Source organism: Thamnophis elegans, chromosome 6, assembly GCF_009769535.1.
Source record: "Thamnophis elegans isolate rThaEle1 chromosome 6, rThaEle1.pri, whole genome shotgun sequence".
In the NCBI taxonomy this organism is placed as follows: Eukaryota; Metazoa; Chordata; class Lepidosauria; order Squamata; family Colubridae; genus Thamnophis; species Thamnophis elegans.
The window spans coordinates 62,860,528-62,878,280 of record NC_045546.1 but is presented as its reverse complement, the minus strand read 5'-3'; the positions used below and the strand labels follow the sequence as shown (position 1 = coordinate 62,878,280).

The 17,753-nt window shown below is 45.0% G+C and overlaps 1 protein-coding gene across 1 annotated transcript in view; it reads left to right on the top strand.

Moving 5' to 3' along the window:
• The window catches only part of SYTL5 (synaptotagmin like 5), a 187,127-nt gene extending 169,581 nt beyond the window's left edge, over positions 1-17,546 (top strand). Inside the window, exons 14-17 of the mRNA XM_032220008.1 lie at positions 1,568-1,676; positions 3,183-3,318; positions 15,138-15,343; positions 16,376-17,546. Of these exons, the coding sequence (XP_032075899.1) occupies positions 1,568-1,676; positions 3,183-3,318; positions 15,138-15,343; positions 16,376-16,518 (594 nt within the window). The 3' untranslated portion in view covers positions 16,519-17,546. The remainder of the gene's footprint in view (positions 1-1,567; positions 1,677-3,182; positions 3,319-15,137; positions 15,344-16,375) is intronic.
• Positions 17,547-17,753: the final 207 nt, after the last annotated feature.

The following is a 17,753-nucleotide window of genomic DNA, read 5'->3' as shown; positions in this document are numbered from 1 at the left end:
TCTCCTATTTTTCCTATCTTTCTCCTCCACTCCCCCCAACCCCACTCCCTTCTAGCACTGATGATGTTACCTAGTTTGGTAATGAAACGTCTGCACCAAGCTCAGAGAGCACCCAGGACCCCTCATTACAACCTCATTACAAAATACCGCCTGTCTCCCCGTGCTCAGAAAAGGAAGCCTGGGTAAGTCCTTTGCTAGCAGGCAGGTTTTAGGATGCCTGCCGCCACCAAAGCACCTTCCCAGAGTTGCTTTTCTGAGCATGGGGAGACAAATGGCGCAAAATACCTCCCGTCTCCCCGTAGTCAGAAAAGGAAGCCCGGGTAAGTCCTTTGCTAGCAGGCAGGTTTTTGGAGGCCTGCCAATACCAAAACACCTTCCCGGAGTTGCTTTTCTGAGCATGGGGAGACAGACAGCACAAAATACTGCCTGTCTCTGCGTGCTCAGAAAAGGAAGCCCAGGTAAGTCCTTTGCTAGCAGGCAGGTTTTAGGATGTCTGCAGCCACCAAAGAACCTTCCCGGAGTTGCTTTTCTGAGCACAGGGAGACGAACGGTAGTTTGCGTGGTGCGGCTGGTGCCTAGGAGGTCCTAGGAGACCGGCCATGCCGTGTAAGCTCCCACCGCTGTCCCCACCCCTGCGCCCGTGCTTTCTGGTGGCCAGGCATTTTAGACAAGCCCAGGGACCTTGCAAAGGCCTTGCGAGGTCCCCGTACTTTTCAAAGATGGCGGCCATGCCGCGTAAGCCGCCGCCACCATCCCCACCCGTGCTTTCTGGCAGCCATGAGGCCCTGTGCTATAAGCGAGCCTGGGATCCTTGCAAGGCTGCAAAAGGTCACCGGATGCCTCCCCCCCCCCCGCTCCGCACTTAGTTGCAGCTTACGTACCTCCTCAGAGTCAGCAGGCAGCAATAGAAAGCCAAGCAGGAAAAAAGGTGATGGGTTTAGATAGGGTTCTTAGAGCGGGGCGATTGGTGAGCCAGCCAATCAGTGAGCGGTGGGTGGGGCTAGGATAGTGCAGATGGGCAGGGGAGTGAGTGATGGAGCGGCTTCCGGATGGGCAGGGGTGAGCGAGCAAGTGACAGGGCCGAGGCAGGCGTTCCGGAAGTTACTTCCAGATCCACCAGTCGAATCTCCTCTCACCATATTGGTAAATTTCACCAACCGGTTCTCCCGAGCCGATGCGAACCAGCAGAAACCCACCACTGATACACACACACACACACACACACACACACACACATACATACACACAAGCTTAATTGCATACTTGCCTTGCTTTTTGTTTGAATAACACAAGAATAAAAGAACTGTTGAAAAACTTTGAGTGGGTTGAACTCAATTTTATGACAATTTTAAAGAAATAAAAAAAACTACCTACTTTTTTGCTGGAAGCTCATAGAGTGTAGGAGGTAGAGGTTTGGTCATTTGAAGCTCATCTTCATCTGTATACTTGTCTTTTAGATTGTTCTGCTTGTAATTAGTATACCTTAAAATAATGTGCAACATGTTCTAAAAGTGAAGGTGAATATTTATTAAACAAGACTTTCTTCTATTTTACTTTCTTGTTTTAGATGGAGATTGCCACTGATATTGGGCTGCAATATAAAGGAGAAATAATTGTTGCTTTACGGTACACCCCACCCGAAAGAAACCTAACACTTCCTCTAGGAGCGATTCAAGGTTTTAAAAACTCCTGTTGACGCATCCAGCAATGTTTTCTTTAATTGTTTTAATTCCTGATCTTCTGCAGGCATTAGGAACAAAAATCCAATGCTGCAAAATATTGCATTTGTTGCTGTTCAAGTTGGTTTACTACTTTTTAAAAGAATTTGAAACTACAAATCATTTCATCTTTCTATATTACTCCATCAATACATTTTTGGAAGCAAGGGCAGGATTCGCTGTAAATTCATTAGTTGCCTATTAAACAGCATTTTCTTATAACGTCATCTTGTTGGGTAACAAGACTTGAGATTGTCACTGTATGCAAAATGCTGCAAAAGCCTGTCAATTATTTCTACTCAAAATTCCCATGTGTCTGCATATCTTAGGGTGACCAGGTTTTGGTGTGATTGACTGATTCATGTGAACAACTGATAAGTGGATCAGCTGTGCCCACCCAAATTCAGCAGTGGCTTGAGGAACAGGGAGAAGGTTTTTGAGATTCATAGGCAATCTACTTTTCAGACATGGTTGAATGGAAGGAGAAAAAATGATGTTGGGATAAGTTAGAGATTTGGGGATGTGTTGACCATTTTTAAATAAACCTTCTTTGAGATAGGATTTATTGTGTACCTTTTTTGCTTTTTATTATTTTTATGACATCCATCCATAGTTAAAATATAATAAACAGAATGTTGTAGAAACAGAAAAGCATCACTTTCCTGTCCAAAAAATGTAACTCAAGTTTAATAGGTCCAACTATTAATAACTCTAATTGAAATTGTGACCAGGAGGTCATTATCCTTCTCTTAGGTAACCACTCTTAAAAAAACTTTAAGAAGGTTGCAAAATTTCCTCAATAGTCATAGCTGTTAGAAATGGCTTCATGTTATTCCTACTTCATGCTATTAACTATAAGCTGCTAATTGTTTTATGATTTACAGTATTTGCAATTTAAATTTTTCCTTTTATTGGATAATATACTGGTCTTTCATTGTGATTGGTCTTGGGCCATAAATATATATTAAAGTTGCATCTGGTTTGGAACATAAATCCACTCTAGATACTCATGCAAGAATGAAATAGCGCTCATGTTATGTCATAGAACCCTCAAGGCCTCAAGATCCAGGCTTTTATGTGGTCCTTGCAGAGTTTTCAAACAACTCCTTTTCAGGGTTTCTGTCCATATTAGAAATTACAGAAGCTATTTTTTTCTTCAAATCATTTATCTTCACTTAAATTTCATTGTATTGGTTTGGGGTATGTTAAGTAAAAATATTTTTAATGAGCATATGTGTTTCTGAAAAGTTGCCTTTTTTAAAATTATATGAAATCATTGAGGGACAAATAATGTACATACAGTTGCATAGTATAAAATGTTGTTTCTAATATAGGACATATTTGTGGCTTAAGAGGCATGGTTTGATATGTATTGATTTTTAACCTTAGGACAACATACAGTGCAAAATATGGAAGCTTCATATATTCAGCTATTCCTCCATGCTTGTTTTCCTTCTTTTAAAGAAAAGAAGAGTTCAAAGAAAGAAAAGAAATCAACCTCACAGGAACCACCAGGAGGCATATTGGAAATTGTCATCAAGGAAGCCAAGAATTTAATGGCAGTGAAATCAGGAGGCACATCAGATACGTTTGTGAAAGGGTGATTTTCTCCATTCTGTCTTTGGCTATGTATGCTAGTAGACATATAGTATTTCTGTATTGAATACAGGTAGTCCTTGCATTATGACCATTGGTTTGGTGATTGTTCAAAATTATGATACCAAATAGGGGGGGGGGAGTTGTTATGACAGGTCCTAAAAAGTTCTGGCTGTCATAGCATCTCTGCAGACACGTGACTGTGATTTCTGATGTTTCCACAAACAAAGACAATGGGAAAACTGGCAGGGATATCATTAGCCTTGCTTAATAAGATTGCTGTTTAATGACAGCAACTGAGAATTAATGTTGCTAAGTGAGCCAGTAATGTAATGTCACACTTTATGATCACATTGCTTAGCAATGGAATTTTGGTCCCAATTGCCCTAGTAATCAGTGGTGGGTTTCAAAAAATTTTAGAACCTATTCTGTAGGTGTGACCTGTTTTGCAGGAGTGGCTTGGTGATGATGTGCTCAGGTGGGAATAGCTTGACAGTCATGTGACTGGGTGGGAGTGGCCAAATCGATGTCACTGAATTCTTTGCCCCAAAGAATGACCTACAAAAAGAAGATATAAAAAAGGAAATTTATTATTTTGTGCACTTACTACTTAAATAAGAATAAAATAGGTACACAATAAAATAATAAAACAGCTACTTACAGAGGAAATATGGCTGTCCTTGCCGGTCTTCAACATTACTGACCACCTTACACACATACTTCCAGCCCCTCTGCCTCTTCTCTCTTCCTGGATTCACTCAAAGTTTTATAAACTCAAAGCCTGTGCACACACAAGACATTTTTAAAACCCACAGTCTGTGCACAGCACACACACTTCCAGCCCCTCTGCCTCTTCCCTCTTCCTGGATTTACTCAGACGTCTTTAAAACTCACAGCTTGTGCACAGCACACTCTCTTCCAGCCCCTCTGTCTCTTCCCTCTTCCTGGATTCATTCAGATGTTTTTAAAAGAGTGGAAGAGTGTGTGTTGTGCGTTTTCAAAATGTCTGAATGAATCAAGGAAGAGGGAAGAGGCAGCGGGGCTGGAAGTGTGTGTGCTGTGCAAAGGTTGTGAGTTTTAAAAACACCTTGTGTCTGCACAGGCTGTGAGTTTTAAAAAACATCTGAGTGAATCCAGGAAGAGGGAAGAGGTAGAGGGGCTGGAAGTGTGTGTGCTGTGGAAAGGTTGTGAGTTTTAAAAACACCTTGTGTCTGCACAGGCTGTGAGTTTTAAAAAACATCTGAGTGAATCCAGGAAGAGGGAAGAGGTAGAGGGGCTGGAAGTGTGTGTTCCTATAGTATCTTCCAGCCCCTCTGCCTCTTCCCTCTTCCTGGATTCATGCAGATGTTTTTTAAAACCCACAGCCTCTGCACACACACACACTCTTCTAGCAGCCCCTCTGCTTCTTCCCTCTTCCCCAACATCCTCCCCCCCCCCGCCACTTACCAGTTCTTTCTTCTTCTGGTTCTTCTTCTGAGAACTTTTCGGCAGTGTGGTGTGGATGGGTGGGGCAATTGAAAGAGCAAATGAGGGGAGGGAGCGTTCCAGTACGGGGCCTCCTGACCAGCAGGTACAGGAAGGAACACTAAATTTCACCATCCGGTATGGCCGTATCTGTTGGTACCGGTTAAAACCCACCCCTGCTAGTAATCTATATATATAAAAGCAAAAACCACTTACATTGCATCATGAAATTTCCAGAACCAAACGGCCTACAAACTTGAAATGTGGCACGTATGTTCCTCTTGGCTTCTAGGTGCTCACTTAGAAAGGATTTTCAAAATGACCATCAAAGCATTGGTATTTTTATATTATTATTAACATGCTCTGATGCTAAGAAGTTAGATGTTCTACTTCCTCTCCAAACCTGAAAATAACTCTGTTCCAACTGCCAATTGGATGTGGTTGTGGCCAGCACATGATTCATCTGGCCTGCTGGCTGGGAATTTGGAGAGAAGCCTGAGGGAGAGAAGGGGATAGGACAGGAGAGGTTTCTGTGCAGCATGCCTGAGGGAGAGAAGGGGATATGATAGTGGATAATTCTATGGGGCAAGCCTGAGGGACAAAAGGGGGATAGGAGAGGAGTCAATTCTGTGAGGCAAGTCTGAATGAGAGAAGGAGATAGGAGAGGCTCCTGTCAGGCAAAGCTGAGGGAGAGAAGGGGATAGGATAGGAGGGGCTTCTGTGGAGCAAGCCTGGGGGAGAGAAGGGGATAGGATGGGGGAGGATTCTGTGGGGCAAGCTTGAGAGGGGGGGTATAGGATAGGAGACGTTTCTGTGTGACAAGCTGAGGGAGAGGAGGGTATAGGATAGGGGTGGACTCTGTGGTGCAAGCCTGCGGGAGAGAAGGGGTTAGGATAGGATAAGATAGGTTTCTGTGGGACAAGGCTGTGGAAGAGAAGGGGGATAGGATAAACAAGGTTTCCGTGGGGCAATCCTGAGGGGGAGAAGGTCTTAGTGGAGGATTCTGTGGGGCAAAGCTGGGGGAGAGAAGGGAGAGGTTTCTCTGGGGCATGGCTGAGGGAGAGAAAGGGATAGGAGACATTTCTCTGGGGCAAGGCTGAGGGAAAGGAGGAGATAGGATAGGGGATGATTCTGTGGTGCAAGCCTGAGGGAGGGAAGGGGTTAGGATAGGACAGGAGCGGTTTCTGTAGGGCAAGGCTATGGAAGAGAAGGATAGGATAAACAAGGTTTCTGGGGGGCAAAGCTGAGGGAGAGAAAAGGAAGATTCTTTATGGAAAGTCTGAGAGAGAGAAGTGGATAGGATAGGCCTCTGTGTGGTAAGCCTGAGGGAGAGAAGGGGAAAGGATAGGGGAGGATTCTTTGGAGCTAGCCAGAGGGAGGGGACAGGATAGCAGAGGTTTCTGTGGGGCAAGCCTTAGGGAGAGAAAGATATAGGATAGGAGAGGATTCTGTGAGGCAAGCCTGAGGGAGAAAAGGGGGATGGGATAGGGGAGGATTCTGTAGGGCAAACCTGAGGGAGAGAAGGGAGATAGGATAGGATTCCGTGGGGTTAGCCGGGGTAGGGGGTAGGATAGGAGACGTTTCTGTGTGGCAAGCCTGAGGGAGGGAAGGGGATAGGATAGGGGAGGATTCTGTGGGGAAAGATGTCAACTTGTAAAGCGTTTCCATGACTGCTATCAAGTCGACATAGGAAAAGGGGGGAGGAAAGGGAGTAGAATTCCATGCATACCTTTGGCAAGAGTCAGGTCTCATATTCCTACAGCTGGTGTGTGAAATACGCATGTTCATAGCCTGCCTAGCACCTTGTTGGTGGACGTGATTTATGACACACACAGAAGGGAGAGGATATAGGGGGGAGTTCAAACACAATTAAGTGGAAATCAGTTTCGGCTCTACAGAAGAACATTGCCAAAATGTTGATCCTAATAAATGAATGGATTTCTTTTGAACTTTGTCTCGAGGCTTGTAAATTAATTAGGTCATCCTTTGGGAACTTCACAGAGAGCAAAACTTACTTTTAAAATCTATCAAGATTTCCAGGTTTCTTGAATCCTGGGCTCTCAAAGCAGCCCCCCCAATATTTGGGGTGCTTGGAGGGAAAATCAGGCAACCGTGGCTGAAGAGAGAGGCTGATTGCAGCTGAAGGTATGCAGCTAGCTCCAGACATCAAAGCTCCAGACATCAAAGCTACGATGCCTTTCCCAGCAGCAGAAGCAAGAAAGTATGAATACTGGTGGAAACTAGTCCCCAAGGCAGCTGAAGCAGAGTTCCCTTACCCTAGCCCCCAGATACAGGGAAGGGTCTCATGCGAGCTGGCAAGGGTGGACTGGAGGTGGGACTGGGCACAAGCCAGGCTCCCAAAGCCCCAGATGGAATCCCTGGAGAGTGCAATAGAGCAACAGAGGGAGGATTTTGACCAAACCACCCTTGCTGCCCAAAAGAGAGGGGAGGGTTATCTGATCCTGTTGAGGGGAGGAGATGCAGACTGGAGCACAGACACCCTCCTCCACACAATAGAAGGAGAAAGAGCCTGAAATTGCAACCAGTGCATCTCCCATGCAGCAGGCAGGCTGCCCAGAGCAGGGAAACCCCTCCCTCCCTCTGAACTAGAGGTGAGGAAGATGGCCAGCCATATCAGGTGTAAGCATAAAGATGCCAACAGGATGTTGGAGGAGTAGGGCTGAATGACCCGCCCCAATTCAGGGGAAAGTTTGATGGGAACTCAGACCAGCTAGCTCTATTCCTTGATTCAGCTGATATCCACCAAGAACATTATAGGCACCTCTACCCATCTCCCAGGGCCATGGTGAATACCATTGCAGAGGGGCTAGAGGGAGAAGCAAGGGAATGATTAGCAGCCCTTCACAAGAGGAGAGCCCCCCCAACTGCAAGACATAGATGACTTCCTGCAACTGCTAGAGGACAGATTTGAGGAGGTGGAGGAGGACCCACATGCAGAAGAGGAATTCAGCAACCTAAAGCAGAGGGGTTGCCCCATTAAAGACCACATCTGTGAATTTAGGAGGGTCATAGGAAGGCTACCCCCTTTACCAGAGCAGTTGCTGGTGCATTTTTTCAGAACAAGCCTGGACAAGCAAATTGCCCAAATAGCAACAAAAGTCGACAGTGGGCTGTGCGCCAACGACATAAGAAGGCAACGGGACAAAAAAGAGAGAAATCAACCTGACCTGAAACCACCTAGCCGAAGGGGAACCACAGCACCACAGCAGGCCCTGAGACCAGCCCTTCCTCGAAGTCTGCTGAAATGCTACAGATGCGGGGGGATGAGCCACATGGCAGTTGCATGCCCAACCCCAGCCCCAAAACCAAGGCCAGACCTACCGCCCAGGGCATGACCAGAACAAGGCCCCAAACAGACCACCAACATGTTCAAGAAAGCTTTCCTGGCTGCAAAGGCCCTTTCCTCCTCAGGTGAAAGTGGTGGAACCCCAGGCTATCAGTCACCCGAATCATATGACAGCGAGGACGAGGAAGAAAATGACCCAATGGTGAGTGAACCAATTCACCCTTTCCTTTTTCCAATATGCCTCACAGCCCCAAAAACAGGAAACCGGGGGGATTTTCAAGCCCTAATGGACTCAGGCTGCACAAGGTGCTTGATCAACCTAACCACAGTCCTGAAACTGGGGATCAGAGCAAATAGACTGGCCCACCAAATCCGGTTCGAACAGGTTGACGGGTCCCTAATGGGAGGAGCCTATGCCATCCACCTGACCAAACCAGTGAGGCTAGAGCTAGCGGATTACTGGGAAGTAATTTGATTCATAATAGCCATCAAAATGACAGACGCAGTCATACTGAGACTTTCCTGGCTAGACAAATGGAGACCGACAATCTGGTGGCAAGGGGGTACCCATAGACTTAGGATATCAAGGGGCCCCCAACCCCTCCCACACCAGCTAGCAGAAACACTACCCACACAGGAACCCCCCTCCAAAAGAGCCCACAAAAACAACTGGCAACCACATCCGACAAAACCCCAGAGGCCGAACTGATTCCGATGGAATATCAGGACCTCGCAGAAGTATAGTTATAGTTATAGTTTATTAATCTTATATCCCGCCCATTCCCGGAGGACTCCGGGTGGCTTACAATAAAAAGGGTAAAGGGAATAAATAAGACAGACAACAATTTAAAAATACAACAACATTCATAGTTACTGTGGGGCTGGATACTTCAACAGCCCCTGGCCTGCCAGAGCAGCCAGGACTTAGTGGCTATACGGAAGGCCTGGAGGATTGTAAGGGTCCGGATCTCCACGGGGAGCTCGTTCCATAGGGCCGGAGCTGCAACAGAGAAAGCTCTCCCCCAGGGGGTCGCCAGCCGACATTGGCTGGCAGATGGAATTCAGAGAAGGCCTAGTCTGTGCGATCGAGTCGGTCTTTGGGAGGTAATTGGCAGGAAGCAGTCTCTCAGGTACCCAGGCCATGAAGGGCTTTATAAGTAACGACTAGCACCTTGAAGCGTGTCCGGAGACCAATGGGCAGCCAGTGCAGCTTGCAGAGGATAGGTGTAACGTGGGTGTACCTAGGTGCACCCACAATCGCTCGCGTGGCTGCATTCTGGACTAACTGAAGTCTTCAGACACTCTTCAAGGGCAGCCCCATGTAGAGCGTGTTACAGTAATCCAGTCTTGAGGTCACAAGGGGGTGAGTGACTATCCGAAGGGCCTCCCGGTCCAGGTAGGGTCGCAATTGGTGCACCAGGTGGACCTGGGCAAAGGTCCCCCTGGTCACAGCCGACAAATGATGTTCTAACATCAGCTGTGGATCCAGGAGGACTCCCAAATTGCGAACCCTCTCCGAAGGGCATATGGATTCACCCCCCAGGCTAAGGGATGGAGTAGCTGGACCATTTTTGGGAGGGAGCATCAATAGCCACTCAGTCTTGTCGGGATTGAGTGCAAGCTTGTTCACTCCCATCCAGACCCTAACAGCCTCCAGGCACTGGCACATCAATTCTACTGCTTCACTGAGTTGGCATGGGGCGGACAGATACAGTTGTGTGTCGTCCGCATATTGGTGGTATTTAATCCCGTGCCGTCGTATGATCTCACCCAGGGGCTTCATGTAGATGTTAAATAGGAGGGGGGACAGGACCGAACCCTGCAGCACCCCATAGTTGAGGGGCCTAGGGGTCGACCTCTGCCCTCCGACCAACATCAACTGTGACCTGTCCGAGAGGTAGGAGGAGAACCACCGTAGGACAGTGCCTCCCACTCCCACCTCCTGTAACCGTCGCAGAAGGATACCATGGTCGATGGTATCGAAGGCCACTGAGAGGTCAAGGAGCACTAGGATAGAGGAGTGACCCCTATCCCTGGCTCACCAGAGATCATCGATCAGTGCGACCAAAACAGTTTCCATGCTGTAACCAGGCCTGAAACCGGACTGAAAGGCATCCAGATGATCGGTTTCATTCAAGGCAAGGACCGTCGGAGTTGAAAGGCCACCACTTTCTCAACAAAGTATTCAGTGAGGCTGAGTGCAATGTTCAGCCTCCTCACCATGAGGCATACTGTGCCATCAAAAGCATCCCCGGGGCAAAACTACCCAAGCCCAAACTGTATGCCATGATGCCCCAGGAAATGCAAGAGATGTTCAAATACATAGACAAAACCCTAGCAAGGGGGGTTCATTGAGCCAGCCAAGCCACTGGTCGCAGTACCAGTCCTCTTCAAAGAAAAAAAAAGATGGAACCATGAGATTGTGTGTAGACTTTTGAGGGATAAATGGGGTGTGAATACACAACCTATACCAACTCCCCCTCATGAAGGACATGCTATCTCACCTGGCCAAGGGAAAAGTCTTCACCAAACTAGACCTGAGAGAAGCATACTACCGAGTATGTATCAGAGAAGGAGATGAGTGGAAAACAGCATTCAACTGCCCCCTAGGGAGCTTTCAATTCAAAGTGATGCCTTTTGGACTGCAGGGGGGGGGGGGGCAGCAGTATTCATGCAGTTAATAAATGAGGTGCTACATGAGCACCTCTACAAGGGCGTCCTCGTCTACCTAGATGACACCCTTATCTACACTGAGACCATGGACGACTACATACCCCTGGTCCGCCAAGTGCTGGAAAAACTTCTGGCAGCGAACCTGTACATCAAGGTATCAAAATGCGAATTCCATTGTGCATGGGTAGACTACCTGGATTACCGACTGTCAAATGAGGGAATAGAGATGGACCCAGCCAAAGTACAAGCCGTCCTAGGCTGGCACCCCCCTCGCACTCGCAGACAGCTACAAAGCTTCATAGGATTTGTGAACTTCTACAGACAATTCATCCCCTCCTTTGCAAAGATTGCCAAACCCCTGACAGACCTCCTGAATACAGGGAGCCCAGGAACAAAACCTCATCCAGGACAACCCCTAGAGTGGAACCTAACCTGTCAAGAGGCATTCAAAACACTAAAAGAAATGGTTCCAAGAAAGCCGGTGCTGAAGCATCCTGACCTGGAGCAACCCTTCGTGACCCAGGCAGATGCCAGTGACATGGCAGTAGGAGTGATGCTATGCCAAAGTAACTCAAATTCAAATTCAAATTTAATGAATTTATATGCCGCCCAATCCCGAAGGACTCCGGGCGGCTTACAGGGATATAATTCTAAAAAGGATAAAAATTAAAAATAGAGAAGAAAAGCAGATTAAAAGAAAAAACACATCATGCACTCAATCTAGGCGGGGCTGGACCTCATTCATGAGATCAACAGCCCCAGGCCTGCCGGAATAGCTAGGTTTTAGTAGCCTTTCAGAAGGCCGAGAGAGTGGGAAAGGTCCGGATCTCTGGGGGTAGATCGTTCCATAGGGTCGGAGCAGCTACAGATAAGGCCCTCCCCCGAGGAGTCGCCAGCCAACATTGACTGGTCGACAGCACCCGGAGAAGGCCTATCCTGTGAGATCTTATCGGCCGTTGGGAGGTATGTGGCAGAAGACGGTCTCACAGATATCCGGGTCCAAGGCCATGTAGGGCTTTAAAGGTGATAACCAGCACCTTGAAGCACGTTCGGAGACTGATAGGGAGCCAGTGGAGCTTGCGGAGGATAGGTGTAACACGGGTGTATCTCGGTACACCCAATATCGCTCGTGCGGCTGCATTCTGGACCAATTGTAGTCTCTGAACACTTTTCAAGGACAGCCCCATGTAGAGCGCGTTACAGTAATGGGCATGAGTGACCATTTGAAGTGCCTCCCGGTCCAGGTAGGGCCGCAATTGGTACACCAGGTGGACCTGGGCAAAAGCCCCCCTGGTCACAGCTGATAAATGATGTTCTAGTGTCAGCTGTGGGTCCAGGAGGACACCCAAATTGCAGACCCTCTCTGGGGGGTGTAAAATTTCACCTCCCAGGCTTAGAGATGGAACATCTGGACTATCCTTGGGGGGCAACATCCATAGCCACTCAGTCTTGTCAGGATTGAGTGCAAGCTTGTCCACTCCCATCCAGGCCCTGACAGCTTCCAGGCACTGGCACATCACTTCCACCACTACACTGAGTTGGCACGGGGTGGAAAGATACAGCTGGGTATCATCCGCATATTGGTGATATTTAATCCCGTGCCGGTGAATGATCTCACCCAGCGGCTTCATGTAGATGGAAACTTACAACCCTGTGCCTACACCTCCCGCAAGCTCACAGACACAGAGAGACAATGGGCTGTGTGGGAAAAGGAGGCTTTCGTAGTGAGATGGGCACTGCTAACCTGTTCGAAGTCTGGACTGACTACAAAAATCTGAAGACGCTTAGGGCAAGCAAGTCCGATGGGCTCAGTACTTCAACCGTTTTGATTTTGTTTTAAAGCACATTCCAGGGGGGAGGAACTTTCTATCTGACACCCACTCCTGTATGCCTCAGTACAAATGCGAACGGGAGCTTGTAGTGGATGCTATCATTCCCTCTACTCAAACAGCTGCCCAAGTGACCACCAGGCGGCAACACTGTGACTGGCAAGACCAACCCACAAGTGACCTAACCAATGGACTCAAAACCGAACTGCTAGCAGACCTCTGGTTCCGAAACAACCAACACATCTTGAACAAAAGAGATGACCTTGCATGGAAGGGGATGAAACTCTACAGAATCCCTACGTGCCCTAATTTTCCAAAGGAGCCACAACGCCAAACCAGCAGTCCACTTTGGGTTCCTAGAGACTTTACACTTAGCCAGGAGGCAATTCTGGTGGTCTGGCATAAAGAAAGATGTGGAGAGAGCCAACGAGGCTGTAGGAGGAGATCGCAATGGTCTTTATAGTAGAGTTGCCGAAAAGTGGGGGGAAAACCATGATTTGGATTGTAATAGACCTGTTCTCCAAACAGGCACACTTCATACCCTGCAGCGGACTACCCTCGGCTCACAAGCTGGCTAAACTGTTTGTTAAGCATATCTACCAATTGCATGGAGTACCTCGAAGAATTATTTCAGACAGAGGGGTCCAATTCATGGCTAAGTTCCTGCAGTCCATTGGGTCATCTCAGGGTCTTAAGCACCAATGGGGCAGCAGAGAGACTGAACGCCATGGTAGAGCAGTACCTGAGGTGCTATGTGAACTATCAGCAGTCCAATTGCGCAGACCTTTAATCTTTTGCTGAAGTAGCATACAATAATGCTGTTCACAGTAGCACAGGGCTCATGCCATTCAAAGTAGTGAGTGGCATAGACTTTGTCCCAATGCCTGAGTATCCAACGGATCCTCCCTCCTCAGTCAGCTTGACTAATTAGATGTTGATGCTGAAAGCAACCTGGGAAAATGTCAAGAAAGCACTGGCTAAAGTGGCACAAACCTATAAGAAACAGGCAGATAAACACTGGGCTCCGCAACGGTCATTCTGGGTGGGAGAGAAGGTTTACCTCTCCACAAAATATCTGAGATTAAAACTGCCTAGCAAGAAACTGGGGCCAAAATTTATGGGACCATTCCCCATAGTAAAGACCATCAACCCAGTCACAGTGGAATTGAAACTGCCTCAATCGTTGAGGAAGATACACCCAGTGTTTCATAGTAGCCTCTTAAAATCCATGATCAGATCCACTCTGAGACTACTACCCTGGGAGCCCATGGGCCCTGTGGTCATAGAGGGCCAAACCCATTATTAAGTTCAACAAGTCCTTGATTTGAGGTGGCACAGCAGACAACTCCAATACATAATCAAGTGGAAGGGCTACCCCTAATCAGAGGCATCTTGGGTAAAAAGTAGAAATATCCAGGCTGATTGCCTTATAGCAAAATTCCATGCAAAAAATCCAAGCAAGCCTGGGGTAGGGACACTTCCCTAAATTACACTGTACACCTGTACTCAAATTGTTTTGTTTCACACAGGTCGCTTTCCGGAAGTGAGGGGAGCTGGATGTCAACTTATAAAGCATTTCCATGACTACTATCAAGTCGGCATAGGAAAAGGGGGGAGGAAAGGGAGTAGAATTCTATGCAGAGTCAGGTCTCATATTCCTACAGCTGGTGTGTGAAATGTGCATGTTCATAGCCTGCCTAGCACCTTGTTGGTGGATGTGATTTATGACACAGACAGAAGGGAGGAGATACAGGGGGTAAAGTTCAAACACAACTAAGTGAAAATCAATTTTGGCTCCACAGAAGAGCATGCCAAAATGTTGATCCTAATAAATGAATGGATTTCTTTTGAACTTTGTCTTGAGGCTCATAAATTAATTAGGTCATCCTTTGGAAACTTCATACAAGCCTGAGGGAGGATTCTGTGGGGAAATCCTGAGGAAGGGATTATAAGTAATAATTAATTTTCAAGCTGTAAGTGTTGATTTATCAAGTCTGATCAAATATTTTCACACGGTGCACGGGTATTCAGCTAGTCACTTATATTATCTTCTATTTATTTCTCAAAAATCTCCCGTGGACATCACATGGCAAGATTTAGAACTTTTGCACCTTTACTTCCTTCTACCTTATTTTGGATGGAAAAATAATAGTTCATATATCAGGATATAGTATTGTATTTCTTAATCTCAGCTAACACCATTTTGTGTTTGCTTTCCTGGTCCAAATTCATAATTCACCTCCTACTACATGCTAATATCATAATCTAAAAATAAGTTTCCATGACTATGTATTATTTATAAATCATAATATTGCTCCATGTCAGTTTTGTTTTAAGAAAGTAAAAAATTTCCAAATAAAAAGGGCTCAATGAATCTTGCAGTGGCCAACTCTTATGATAAATCTTTTTATAGTTTATTACTTTGAGGGAAGGACTATAGATTACACATAGCTGTTGAGTGCATCAGTATCTTCTCAATTATAATTATTATGACATTCATAACAAACATCTATATACTTATTTTTTTTTCTCCTTATTTTTCTCTCTTAGACACTTGCTTCCTGACAACAAATCTTCAAAGTATAAAACCCATGTAATTAAAAAGAGTGTTAATCCCCACTGGAATCATATGTTCAGTTTTAGTGGCTTGAACCCTAGAGATATACACAATGTCTGTGTAGAACTCACTGTTTGGGACAACGAATCTCTCGCCAGCAACATTTTCCTGGGTGGTGTTCGCTTGAGTATTGGAAGTGGTAGGTGTGGATAGACCTACCCTTTGATAGAATGGAATTGAAATGGAGTAACAGATTAAATATTTAGAATACACCTTATATTTAGAAATGGATATCAGTACTTGAAAGGCCTGTTTAGCTCTTTATCTTGCAGCCTTTGGCTCATAGTGAAAACTTTCCATAGCTTCCAGAAAAGATATTGTTAAAAATGTGGGAAATGGAAATGGAAGGCTTTTCGGAATTTAAATGCATAAGGTGCTGGATTGGGAGGGAGAAGACTCGGGTTTTAGAACCTGCTTGGTCTTTCGACCACTCACTTATTCTCAATCCAACTCTGCTATGAAGGAAAATAAGTGAAAACTTAGTATATATGTTGCCTTGAGCTTCTGAATGAAAGACAGCATAGAAATCTAATGATAAATATATCAATAAATCCCCACTCTTATCATTTTTTAAAATGATAGGAAAAAACAGATAGGAAAAATTAGGCCTTTTGCAAAGTTTTGGATTGCTGATTGCCAGAAAATGTTTTCTGTGTATGAATTACAAATATTTATGATAACACATTCTGATGTTGGTTTAAAAGCAAAGCTAAAAAGAATAAATAAATAGTAAAATAATAATAAAAGAAGCAAATCAATCTGATTAGAATTCCTAATAAAAAGGACTGCTAAGTTCTTGTCCTATAATTAATACAAAAAAGATGGCCAGAGTTAAATGGTTTTTAGATTTATTTTTCTCCATCCCACTATTCTTGTAAGAATTGTCTAGGGATTATTTTTTAAGGGCAACAGCTTCCAGTTTGTAATGTAGATATCATTAAATTATTAAGTCTTTCATATTTTGTTGCTTTTGTTCCAGTCTAAATTGCTCATTGCTCATTTTTAATGAAATTGTAAATTTTACACTGTACTAATGGTAGAAACCAGAGCTACAGATGACAGTTTGATAAAAGTTGCTGTAGTTTTTGTGAATCTGGAGTATCATGTGTTATGAACTTCTAATGTAAAAGAAAAAAAGACCAGCTGACCACCATGCTTTGCAATTTTCCAGGTATAAGCAATGGCAAAGAAGTTGATTGGATGGATTCTCAAGGAGAAGAGCAACTTCTTTGGCAAAAAATGATTGATTGTCCTGGGGATTCTGTAGAAGGTGTATTAATGCTGAGATCCAGCATGGGGAAACACAGTATCTGAGGAGTATGGTTTGCATAAAACTGACACTACAAGAGTGTAATTTTAAATTGTAATAAGATGTAATGGAGAATGGTCTCCTGTGATGATTTGCACATCTAAACATAATGAAGTTCATTTTTACTCTGAATTTAAATTTTCTGAAATGGATAATGAATGCATTCAGCACTTTCCTAAATCCATGCTATAGCTCTTGTATTAATTTACCCAGGCTAAATCAGTAAAGTCATTTCCCAAACAAGATTTGCTGAGTTGTTAGAATGAAGCCATTTAATCCTCTCTACAGAATATTGGTCAAAGATTTTTCTTTATTATTTCAAAAAAAATTATCAGAATGAATGAAAAGTCATTGAAGCTAGTTCATTATATCCCATTTCAAATATGTCTAATGAGCTTGGGAAGTGAGTGCCAGGATTGGAGGCATGCTCTAAGGAGTAATTATGTCCCTAATTTTTTCAGGCTGATATCCATAAATGGTTCCTAATAAGTTTTACAATAAAGAATTAGAGAGTCTCAACTTACCTGCTCATAAACAAAAGGGCATGGGTTAGAGGCAGTGGTAGGATTCAGCCAGTTGTACCAGTTCAAGAGAACCATTTGTTAACTCTTTGTGGAGTTCTGCAAACCAGCCAAATAGTCAAGGCTGCCTGCCTGCTGGCCTAACAATTCCAGTAATTCACACACACCTCAGACATTCCTACTCATTTGTAATTAACCAAAGGAAAAGAAAAGAAAAAGAAGGAATAACCACATAGCCATTTCTTCAACAGAAAAATTCTAGCCCTTTAAAACTCATGGGGGGTAATAAAGTGAAAGAGGTTTTCTTCTACTTCTCTCTCCCTTCAGTTAATAGACAGCCAAAAACCATTTGAAAGGTGAATACTTAGTTGCAATAACAAAATCGCAGGAATGCAGTCAGAACAGAAACAATAGAAATTTACAGATCATGCTGATTAACAGAGTTGGAAGAGACCTTGTAGGTCTAGTCCAATCCCCGCCCAAGCATGCGACCCTACACCATTTGTGACAAATGGCAGTCCAATCTCTTCGTGAAAGCCTCCAGTGATGAAGCATCCACAACTTCTGAAGGCAAGCTGTTCCATTGGTTGATTGTTCTCACTGTCAGAAAATTCCCTCCTTATTTCTAGGTTGAATCTCTCCTTGTTCTTGACAGGATTAGGCCAGGGAAGGATTTATTTAAATGTTACTACAGAGCAGGAGTTTCTTGTCAAGAGTTC